The sequence below is a fragment of the Prunus mume genome, linkage group LG7 (genome assembly GCF_029339155.1).
Source record: "Prunus mume cultivar Tortuosa linkage group LG7, ASM2933915v1, whole genome shotgun sequence".
Taxonomy (NCBI): domain Eukaryota; kingdom Viridiplantae; phylum Streptophyta; class Magnoliopsida; order Rosales; family Rosaceae; genus Prunus; species Prunus mume.
In genome coordinates this window covers 18,356,353-18,368,696 of record NC_142704.1, presented here as the reverse complement: position 1 = coordinate 18,368,696, position 12,344 = coordinate 18,356,353, and the positions used below count along the sequence as shown (strand labels likewise).

The following is a 12,344-nucleotide window of genomic DNA, read 5'->3' as shown; positions in this document are numbered from 1 at the left end:
TCAAAGTCTCATTCTAAAAACCTATAAATGAAACCTCAGAAAGAAAGAAAGAAAGCATTATCAATGAAATAGAAAATTTGGAAACACTTGATGTCAAATAATGTTCCCATCAACTTACCTTAAAAGGGTATGATAATCATTGTGCTGTGGAGGAAGCTGGCCCTCAAGGAAAAGCAGTTCTCTGAAACACTCTACAACGTTTTCATCCTTTGGATCACGAACTCCTCCGAGAACCGTTTTCAAGCTCTTATTGCTGCTGATGCTGCTGCTACTCCCTCCAAGCTTCTTGAACGAGTCGCGGAACTTGATCATTGTCTTGAGGCCTAAGTTTGAAATTGAAGATGAAGGCCTGTGTTTGTCTTGAGGAGGGAGATGCCAATGGCTTTCAATGGGTGGATGAAGAATTTTGGTCTTTCCTGAACTTGAGGCAACATCGCCATCTCCATCTCCATCTCCACCACCTTTAGATATGACTATATCCCTGTCTTCTTTTGACTTATACATAGGTAAAGACCAAAAGCATGCCCTTAAAGAATCCAACTTTAATTGTTAGAACATAAACAATTAATGTTTAATTGGTATGAGTTTGGAAGGGGAAGAAGTTGAACTAATTATTCTTGCCTCAATTACAGGAAGAAACAGTTTTGCTACAGAGACAATGGCAGCCCATTACAACATTACAGTGTAGGGAGTTGTTGAATTTCAAACAATTGTGCATGAAATTTATAAAAAATGCGCAAGGAGAGAACAGCAAGCAGAAGAAGGTGAACACAACATAAATAAATAAAAAAGAAAAGGAAAGAAAAGAAAAGGTGAAACGATGTTGGGCTGGGTATCCAATTCCATGCTTTGCTTGCAGCTTCGAATGCCTGAGCTTCAAGCAACCTGTGTAGATAGCTCTCTAATGATTTGTTTCATTCGAGGTAGCCTGTAGTATATCATCAGTATGTTAAATGAATTCTATTCAATTCAAAGTGAGATCATATCGCCAACAGGGTCAACCTAATAGAAAATGGTATTGATTTGTAGGTCAATGGTCTCATGTTCGAGTTCCATGACACTAGTAGTGTGTGTGAGAAAACCCCTCCCTCTTATAATTTAGAGTATCACTTGTATTCAAAGTGAGATCATATCAAAGATATTCAAACTGAACTACTAAGCAAAATGTTAGCATAATGCAATAAAAGCTTGAGCTAAGCTTCATTCAAATGATGGCAAAATTCGAATCTATATTGTACCTTTTCGCGGCACAGCCCCAACGACACTTGAATAATTAGAGTTCACCACTCACTTGAGTTTACAATGTATTTTAGTATTATAATTAGATCTACATAGTGAGTTTTCGCATGTTCGTGTCTTGTGTGAAAATTAGCTCCTATAAAATACGGATACAGATACGCAATACGTGATATCATACAATATAGGATATAGGATACAACAAATCTTTAAAAACTAAAATACAATTACGACAAGCATAAGTTAATTAAAATAATATATATTTTGAAAATAGTTACCCTTAATAAATTCCTAAGATGGCATATAAAGGGCAATTAGAGATTCTTTTTGGCAAGAGAATGGAACATTTTTAAATAGAGTTTTGGTTGAAGAGTAAAGTCATAGGTTGGAAACTTGATAAAATAAAATATAACATATAATAATTGGTTCCACTACTAATAACATTTACCTTTTGTGATAAAACCTCATATTTGCTGGATTTTACAAATGGTTATATTGGGGACAATATTTTATATCTTGTTGCAAATTATGTAAGCTATCATGTCGCGTAAGCTTTTTGAGAATATAAATATTGTAGTCAGGGGCAAAGCTGTGTTAAGGCCAGGGGTGGCCTTGGGCCCCCAAATTAATTTTATTGAGTTATTTATTGGGGAGTTTTGTTAATTTTGGAAATAGTGGACTTTGGGTTGGTGTCGGTTATGTGGAAGAACATGGTATAGTTTGGGGGAGATATTTCTCTGGCGTAACTCTCTCCTCCAGATCTAAGTTGCAGGGAAAGAGAGGGAGACATAGTGCGGAAGGGGATGGAAGTGAGAGAGAGAGAAGTCGATGGGAAGAGAGAGAAGATGAGGGATTTGACAGTACCGTCAAACTTGGGGGTGGGAGGAGTTGTTGGGTATTGTTCAAAAGTTATTCTTAATTTATTATTATTTTATATATTTTTAAACATTTTAAATAATTTCAAGCAATTTTTTAATTTTTATTTGAATTTTTAATTTTTAATAATTAAATTTACCAAAATACATACCACTTCAGCTGATTTAACGATTTTTATCTGAAAACTAACCGAATGGGGCAACCTTGGTCACATAATGGAAGTTCACGAGGGAGATTGAGTTATTTAAAACATCATGGGACAAATTGAGACTATTTGGAAACCACAAGGGGCATTTCAACAAATAAGCCTATATATATTGGGTGTGGTAACAAATACAAAGAAAAATTGCTATACTTAAGCCTATGGCCCCCTCACCACAAATCAATACCTTTGTGCTACTCTTACCACATTTGTATACCACATTCTCATATCACCTTATGTGGTAGATGAAGTGGACAACCACATCAACTAAAAAGTGTCTATAAATAATAATAAAAAAGTTAAATTAATTTTAATTGATGTGGCTGTCCACCTCATTTGTCACATAAGTTGGTATGAGAATGTGGTAAGAGTAGCATTATTCTTATCAAAATTGTATTCCAACATGAATATAGTAGTAAAATCATACTACATTTATGAAAGAAAACCACTCATTTCAATTTAGTACATTTGTAGGTAATAGTTTACTCAATATAGTCCAAAAAAAGCTATTTTGTTGTTGTTGGGAAAGATGTTTTATTAGAACTCCATAAGAGTACAGTGGAGAGGATGAGAACATAAGAAAACCAACGTGAAAGCTAGGAACAAGAGCGCAACCTTAAAAAGATTCGCTTCCTGAACTAATCACAAGGAAATAAAGAAAAAGAAAAAAGAAGACTACTACCCAAAACAATACATCAGTGGAGCCCAATGATAGAGCAATAGTGCCCTCGTTAAAACATTGCCTTAAAAAATTCCCAAATGGAGGAAAGTCTAGTCAAGGAAAAAAAGTACCACTGTGAAGCTTGCTCATCAACAACAACCAACAGGCAAAACTTGGGCCAATAAACAATGAACGAGTCGTAAGACCAACTACAGTGATTGGGATAAATTGAAAGAGCACCAACTACAATGTCACAACCAATTCGTAACTACTTTTAAAAATGGCTTGTAACTGCTACACTATCTACAAAAGGTGGCGTTATCGATTGGCCCGAAGGATTTCATGTGAGGGCCTTTCACAAAATATAAACAATAAAAACTTCGAACTCACACGACATCAAAACATCAAAAATCATATTGTCTATTCATTATAATCATAATTGTCCTCGACGAGTTTTCATATTTTGAAATTGTAGCATAACAACCTCGTCATCTATACTATTAAAAATGTCTTTCCCAATATATGCAACCAAGCAATCATTCATTCATCCCCCATTCGATTGCGTAACCGATTCTTCACAATATTCATAGCAGAAAATACTAGCTCTACACTTGCGGTCGCAACAGATAGGATTAGTGCCAGTGTCATAAGCAAGTACACTAAAGGGTAGATCTGATCTTTTTTTGTCTTAACCATCTTTTGCACAAGATCAGTAATCCCTTTCAATTCTGTAAATTCATCGTTAGAGCTCACGTCCCAAATGTAATTCTCAAGTTGTTCTTCAAGTAATTTGAGGTCATGCTTAGAAAAATCACTAGGATAAAATTGGGCAAGTTGCATCAACTATGCTTTATCAAAAGCAGAGAATGAATTACTTGGACTCAAGCATGCCATACAAAGAAGTAATTCAGTATTCTTCTCATTGAACCGATCATCTAACTCTCGGAGCTGAATATCAATAACATCAATGAATAAATCAACACGATAACGATGTAAGTTTGTGATCGGTTGAGCTTTACGTTTTGGTCTCCCTCCACTAGAAAAAATATCATCCATTTTAGGAATTTCAATATGATACTTGCCACAAAAGAAAGTGTTGAGGCCCAAAAATCCAAGGTTGGGCCCAAATAAATTCTTGGCCCAACATAATGCCTTATTAAGAAAAAGACTCGGTTCGGAGCATGCAAAATTCCTCATTCATGCTTGCACAAGCCATGACCACATGCCATGCCAAATAAATATGCAATCTCTCACGCTAAGAGTTGAAATAAGCACTGACTCTACGAGCCCATGCTAATTACCCCATCAAGCATCATGCCTCTATTCAAGGACGATAAAATTAAAACACGACGATTGACATGCCATGCCAAGCATGAAATTATTATTTCACACCCAACCACGATACAAGCTTAAGTGGGCCCAAGCCAAGCAAATGCCCGGGGCTTGCTTGAGTGGGTTGTGGTATGGATGGTAATAAGCTTTCATAAGGCCCATTGATGAACCAAGAAATGGAAGTTTTGGGCTGCTTGAGAGCCCTAAAACTCAAGCCCATATCTCTAACATTTCTTGAGCCCAACCCAAAGCCTTATAAAAAATTTGGCATCGTGCTCCATCCTTGCTAGGATTCCAAGACGGTCAAACAAGGAACCATGGAAGGAACCAATGGAAATCCATGTGTGAGAGACGAATACCCATTGGACAAAGAACTCCTCCCATCTCTTTTTCCTCTGCAAGCTCCATCTTGAAAACCATGAGAGAAAGCAGGTGGCGCCTCCCCCCTTATGGGAAGGTCCAACTGCGTCAAATTTGGAACCACAAAGGGTTCCTTACCCATGCTCCTTGGATAGGAGAATTTCACCAAATTAGATCAAGTAGGAAGAAACGATAAAAGGGAAGGAAAAGTTAGATGAAATTAGGGTTCTTCAAGCCTATAAAAGAGAGCCTCATCTACCCAGAAAACCATCCACAACCTAACCCATCTGGAGCTTGACCAAACTTTGTCAAGCAACTGGAAATTCACTCAATCCACATCCAAAGAGCAAGCTTCCTCTCTTGCTTCCAAAACCCAGCAATTTCGAGCCCTATTCCTCCATGCTTCTTCTACCTAGCAAAATAACCCATCCAAGGCTTGACCACGCTTTGTCAAACAAATTGGGAATTTTACTCAAGCCTCCCAATTCTCTCCTTCGTTTGTTTTCCTCTTCCCTTAGGAAAGAAATCTGTCTAATCTTCCTCTGTTCCACTTTAACCATTTGTTCACTGTAAGAAACTCACACTTATCTCTCTCTGTTCATGCTAAACTCATGATGGTTTTGCTCCCATGCCACAAGCTCCTCATGCTAAGCCATTATTATGTTTATTTGGCTATTGGTGAAAAGAACCTGAGGATATTTTTCTAAGGTTTCATCAAACCTTTCAAAAACTCTTTCAGGAGCTTGGTTTCTGAACTCAGATACTTGGAGAATTTCTATTCGTTTTCTTTACGGCAGCCTAAGCCCATTCGTCAGGCTGCTGGAACAAAAAGACCCCCACAGAAAACTTGATCAAGTAAAGAATCCCAACCATTATCTCTCATGCTTTGCAATCTTCCTTTACATATTTTGACCAAGTCCATGGCATTCACAATATCTTGATCTTTCTTTTGTAATGTTGAGACAAGTTGTTTGTGATTCCCAAAATTCTTTTCATCAAGTGTAGACCAAAAATGAAGCTAAATGATTGCATAAAAGTCAATAGAACCTTTGCTTCAAATTTTTTATTCGTAATCTGATCCATATGTTCTTACAATCTTAAGCACATCTATCACAGATGGGAACATGTTTTCCAAACTGATTAAACAATTATAATGAGAGCTCCATCGTGTATCACTAGACCGCTTAAGATTAGTTTCTTGATTCAGGCCTTGTCCACTTAAGAGCTCATTATTATTGAGTACTTCAAAAATTGCATCAGCATGCTTTTCTCTCAGCATATCACGGGGCTTAGCAGATGCACCCACAACATTCACCACATTAGAAATCATAGTAAATAAATCTGCAATTTCTGAATGTTTCTTTGCCACAGCTACCAGAGCTAGCTGAAGTTGATGAGCAAAACAATGAACATAAAAAGCAAGAGTCATTCTCATTTAGAATGAGTGTTTTAAGACCACTAAACTCACCTCTCATATTACTTGCGCCATCATAACCCTGCCCTCGCAATCTAGAGATGTTTAATCCATGTCTCGAAAAAATCATCAACGGCTAACTTGAGTGAAGAAGATTTAGTATCTGTAACATGCACAATACCTACAAAACGTTCAATTACCTTACCTTTATCCACATAACGTAGCACAATTGCCATCTGCTCCTTTGAAGACATGTCGCACGATTCATCAACAAGAATGGCAAATAATGAATCAGCAATATCCCTTATGATTGCATTGATAATTTCAGTTGAAATAGCACTTGAAATGTTCTTCTGGATATCAGGTGATGTCAACTTCATATTTTCAGGAGCATTTTATAGCGTGACAGCTTTTATATCATCATTGAAACGACTATCATCATTGAAACGACATAGCCATCGTAAAAATGCAAGAAAATTCCCTTGATTGGTTGAATTTTCAGATTCATCATGCCCACGAAATGGAAGCCCTTGTTGCAAAAGTATCTTACCGACACCAACTGATGCACCTAAACGAGTTCGATAATCAATTCGATCTTGGTTTGAGTGTTTTGAGAGAATTGTTTCAATATGCTGCTTTTGGTTTAATAAGACCTCACAACTTCTCCAAGCCTTATTGTGGGCACTATTCGGTCCTCCAACATGAATTTGTAGTCTATCTTTTTTCTTCCAATTCGAAAATCCAACACCAACAAAAGATTCACCACGAGATTGCTCTCCAATATCAGGTTTAAAGAGATAACAACATAGACAAAAGGCATCATCTTTTTCTATGCTATACTCTAACCAAGTAGGAAATTCACTAAACCAACCAGGATTAAATCGTCTTTGTTTTGCTCCAAAATTTTTGTAAGGAAAATTATGCCCTCGAGGTTCACAAGGACCTTTTTGGAGATAAGCTCTTCGAATTTGGTCTCGAACATTTGGATGGTAACTCAATATTTGATTATGTAATCCGGGATCAAATGGTAGATTTTCCGAGTTAACTTCCGTAGTTTGGTTTGGACTACTTTCATTTTTCTTTTGACTCTTTGCAGGTGATGACTCCACTAACTTAGACTTTGATTTTCTTTTGAAAAATCTTTCCATAGCTGTAACACATATATGAACTAAATTTAAATCGAAACAATTATGAACATCTTCTCAAACTTATAAACCAAAGCAAATTGAGCAATTCAAAGCAATATATTAATCAAACCAATAGAGAATCATATATATAGAAATTTATAAATTAAAATTAAAATTTCACCACCACAAGTTCACAATTGCATTAAAGGGATAAAAATTATATACTACGCAAGAAAAATTATAAGGGATAGACAAATACATACGTGGAGTTGAATAGTGATTTACCAAATATCTCCAACCAAAGCCTTTTCCCTTTGGTAATCTATACATAAATTGAAAGACCCATTAAAATCAATAAAAGTAAATAAATAAATAAATAAAACTTGATAATTTAATTAGAATTTGAGAAGAAAAAAAACTCACAAGCAACTGGCTGGTCTGGTTTGGTTGTGTTTCTGACCTAAGAAAAGGGAAAAAGGCTTAGGTTTATTGATTTACACTAGAAGGTAATATATAATAATAATAATTCTAATCCTTTTAGGAATGGGTAGTGTATAATTTTAGGGTAGTTGAGTGGCCCACATTGAAATCTATTGTACCACGCCACTTTGACTTAAACGCCACTATGACTTAACTTCTTTTTGAAATCTTCTTTCTTTGGCCCATATCCATATAGGCAGACTCCTAATAGTAATACTAGTACTATTTTTTTTAAAAATAAAATTTCAGGGGGGGACAGTGACTGCACTGGTCCCCAATCATAGTCCCCTCTCGCCACTGGCCGTTATGGTTCTTCAAGATTAACGAACAAATGAATGATCCTCGCAACCAACACCACAAACAAAAGAAGATTTCGTTAGAATGCTAAACAAAATGAAAACGATTAGAGAGAAGAAATAAAAATAAAAAATGGCCAAAACTAAATCTCAAAAAAAAAAAAAAAAAAAAAAACAAAACAAAACAAACAAGCAGAAAATAAAATGACATGCACTATAGGAGAGTCAAGAACAAGTATATGAAGTAATTAAAACCACAAACAAAAATGAAGAAAAAAAACTAGAATCTCAAGCAAAAACAGAAAGAAAAATAAATTCAGAAAGCATAAAACACTTGGAAAAAGGAAAACCAAAAAAGAAAAACTACTCCCTGAAAGAGGATGTGGCCATGAGTGATAACCGCCTGTAATTGCTTGTAATTTCTCCGATTATTTGGAACCACCAAAGTTGGGTGATTGGAACGGCGGTACCCACCGCACAGCCCCCAAAGTGAAAAAAACAAATTCCCTCTCCAAAGCATGTTCACAGAATTGAATTTAGGGAAGAAAAAAAAAACATTCAAAACCCACCACCCTAAAACTGAATTTAGGACTCAGACAAGTTGAAGCAGTGTATAGGTTTGAGTTTGTGGGTGGGGTGTTGTGTGTGGGGTGCGGTGGGTGTGTGACTAGGGTGGTCAAGTGGGGCGGATTGGTGTGGGTTTGGGGCGGTTCTGGTTTGGGTTGGGGTGGGAAGAAGGCGGTTTCCTCTTGGTTTGGGCTTTCGTGGAGGAATGCATTGTTGTTATGCATATATCTAAACTTTGTGTTTGACGTTTTGTCCTCTCAAATATAAAATTCTAGCTCCACCCGTGATTTTAGTTATAAATAAAAAATTCATAATGTAATTCTTTATTTATCTCTATATATATTAAACAAAATGCAGAAAATAGTGAAACATTCAAAATACTAGAAAATGTCTTTGATTAATGCAAACATTAAGAATTGAAATGATAAATTAAATGTGGATAATGTGATAAATTCACACCTTTTCTTATTAAATAAAATAAAATTAAAAGAAAAATCAGATAATGGATCATATTTTTATGGAACACAACAATCCATTATCTTTTTTAATTCTAAAATAAATTTAAAATTTTATAAAAAAAAGTCTCTTGCATGCGTGAAAGCGCATGTGGAGAAATTAGTAAGTAATAAAAAAATATATTAACATTTGTTGGAAATGAATTAAAGGGCCTAAATGATTTTACTAGTTATATATAAATATAATCTTTTGGGTATGGCTCATATAGTAGAGCATGACCCATAGAAACTCTCCTTTTCACTAAAAGGAGGCCAACGACAAAACTCATCGTATTGTCTTAGGGCACAATGATATCATCTTCTTCGCAAGGTCTTCTTCTTCACAGTGTTGTCTCGTCAACAACATTACCGTTTGCAACTTGTGTCGTGGATGTCCAACCTTCTTCCTTAATTGATTCATTCTCTTTCTAAGTCCGTGAGTTTGCGATGTCGAATATCGAGATTTTCTCAACCTTCGCCGGTTGGCTAGATATCCTCCTGTCCTCCCTTTGCGCACACTTAGGTGCAATAATGTAACGTAGCACATGATAGTATGCGTCGCTCACATAGCGTACATTTTAAAGGAAGGCAGCGAACCACATGCGCATTGCAAACAAGAAGTTTTCTTGTGCTACACCACTAGGCGCTATGAAAACGCATTTTAAAATATTAGTTAGGCCGTTGTTTCGTCTCTATGAAATTTTAACTTTTTTTTACAAGAAAAATAAATAAAGTAAGCATGAACTAGAGGAAAAATTCAAGAGACTTAACCCCTAAAGAACCAGAGTAGACAATAACTGTTATTTGAATTCATGGACTGAAAATTTAAATCCAGTTAAAGACTCTTTCGTAGTAAAAGATAGAGATGGCAACACAAATAATTTATTTGGTTAACTACATAGACGCCCCTAAATTATTAGATATTTTTCAAGTTCATACACAATTTATTGGACATTTACAAACTCATACATAAATTCCTAAAAATTGTACAAATTATCCCTACCGTTAATCATAATGTTAACATAGCCATTAACTACATGCATGGCTTGGAATGACTGGTCTTTTCGCTGATATGGACCCCATGTGAATAAAAAAATTAAGAAAAATTAGGTATTATACATAATTATCTTTACTAATTAGTATTTGAGACAAACAGTATTTATGTTTTAGTTTTAATACATAGAAATTGAATTTTGTTTTGAATTTGGCCAAAGATGAGGCCCAAATTTGTTGGCCTATCTTATATTAATCATTGAAAATACAATTATACCTTTTTGTTTAAAGTTTTTTTTTTTTTAGGTGAAAAAATTGTTTAAAGTTTTTAAAAATGCCGAAATATTTGTATTTGTTTTGTTACATATTTTATTTGTATTTTAGAATGAGGAAGCGTGAGTTTGTTGTCTGTCACTGAGCCCAGAGTGGGATGATAATCATGAAGAAACATCTAGAAGAACACGTATGGAGACAGCAGTAGCTTAGCTGTACTCAATCTCTACGCTTTGGCTCTTACGAAGCGACAAAGTACGATCACGTCATGCTCAAGCTTCAAATAAAGTTCGCGGGTCGCGGCGGCTTTTCTTGTTATTTGTCCACGTGTACTGCCAAAAAAAGTCAGAATATTGTAAGGTCGGGCCTATGTTATTGAACTACACCGACAACCAGCACTCGTGTGATTAGTTAAAACATATGGGCAAAGTTGTAATGATGCTTAGGCCATCTCCAGGTGGGGAGGGGTATATTTAGCCGTCTAAAAAGTTATTTTATAAGAAATAGTGTGAGGCTACATTTTAATTGTCTCCAATAATAAAAGGCTAAATTTAATATTTTAATACGTTTTAGTACATGATATGAATTTATCAGTTAATTCAATTAAATTACTATTTATAACAAAACAACTTAAAAATTCATTTAAAATCAACAACTTAAATATTAATTTTAAAAATAACACCTTAAACATTAATTTAAAAACAACAACTTAAACACTAATTTAGAAACAACAACTTAACAATTAATTGGATGTTGAATTCGGAAACAACTCCCGTAAGTTGTGTCGGTCCCGAATTTCTCTCTTTTTCGAGTAAGAAAACTCCTTCCTCATTGGAGACATGTTTGTGGTGGTGACCCTAGTCATGTTCCCATCCATCTCTTCTTGCCTTTGTTGGACCATATCTTCATGTCTCCGCTTCTTCTCTTCCTCCTAAACGACCTTATCCTCCCTTTCCTTGACCTTTTCTTTCATTCTTCTTGCCTTGTTTCATCCTATAGGCCTAGGAATGGATGTTTGAGCTGAAGAAGGATCTTCGGTGGTGATCGGAGATGGTTCTTTATCTTCATCTAAATTAACAGGTCGCACCTGTGTAGGACCAAAATTTCTTCTAGTGGATCTTGAAATGCCACCCAACCTTTACAAATTTCCCAACAATGATGAAGTGTAAAGGCTTTTTTGACATCTTCCATATAGAACTTCTCCACACTTGGCGTTGCGAGAAAATATAATTAAAGTATGTAGTTAAAAATAAAACTAGTAAAAACATTTACTTCGTCGGAGACATTGGCTCCGCTTAGATGTCTCTTCTCAGCCTTTTTCAAAGCTTGATGCCATTTGTTCATGCTCGGAAATATGTGCTTCTTCCACCGACTGCTACAACTTTCATGGTTTCTCGACGTCGGAGCGATGCCTTCTTAAAGCTCTTAGTATTTTTGAGAAACACATGTCTAAACGCTGTCAGAAGTTTGGCTTGTACCCTTGAAACTATCTTTGGAGACTTTTAAGCAAAGAGTTTAATCTTCCTTTCGAGTCCAATTTCTGCCTTTCTTCGAAGTACCAGCCATTTTTTCTAACAATGGGAGGAAATAATTTTTTTTAATGGAAAAAGATGAAGGATAGTTTGTAAAGGAATGAAGAGAATGTGAGAAATTATGTAAAATGATGAAATTGAGGAGTGATAATATGTTGTAAGAATGAGGTAGGTATGTATACAAAAAATTTAGGAATTTTTGAGAATTTAAAAAAATCAATTTTTTGGATTGAAAAATAAAACAGCTAGCTGTTGGGTTGCTCCAGAGCCTTGATTTGCAACGGTTTTTTAATCAATGGCCACCAATGGCCTATTTGATACAAGAAATAAATATATAAAAAAGCAGCTGAGCCCATCGAATTATTTAGCCCAAGCTGGTTAAAGGGGCACATGTGGCTTGATTTGTAGGAATTAGCCCTTCATGTAGCCATCCTTCCTTTTTTTTTTTAGGCCTTTATATAGCCCACTCTTGAAGATGACTTTTGGGGATTTTGGGCTACA

General features: G+C 35.6%; 1 protein-coding gene and 2 pseudogenes across 1 annotated transcript in view; 1 reads left to right on the top strand and 2 right to left on the bottom strand.

The window, feature by feature from the left end:
* The window catches only part of LOC148915651 (protein transport protein SEC16B homolog), a 5,437-nt gene extending 5,110 nt beyond the window's left edge, over positions 1 to 327 (top strand). The window contains exon 8 of the mRNA XM_089041970.1: positions 153 to 327. Within this exon, the coding sequence (XP_088898096.1) occupies positions 153 to 327 (175 nt within the window). The remainder of the gene's footprint in view (positions 1 to 152) is intronic.
* A 3,081-nt stretch (positions 328 to 3,408) lies between these two features.
* Positions 3,409 to 7,229, bottom strand: LOC103337213 (uncharacterized; annotated as a pseudogene).
* A 3,857-nt stretch (positions 7,230 to 11,086) lies between these two features.
* Positions 11,087 to 11,969, bottom strand: LOC148915650 (uncharacterized; annotated as a pseudogene).
* Positions 11,970 to 12,344: the final 375 nt, after the last annotated feature.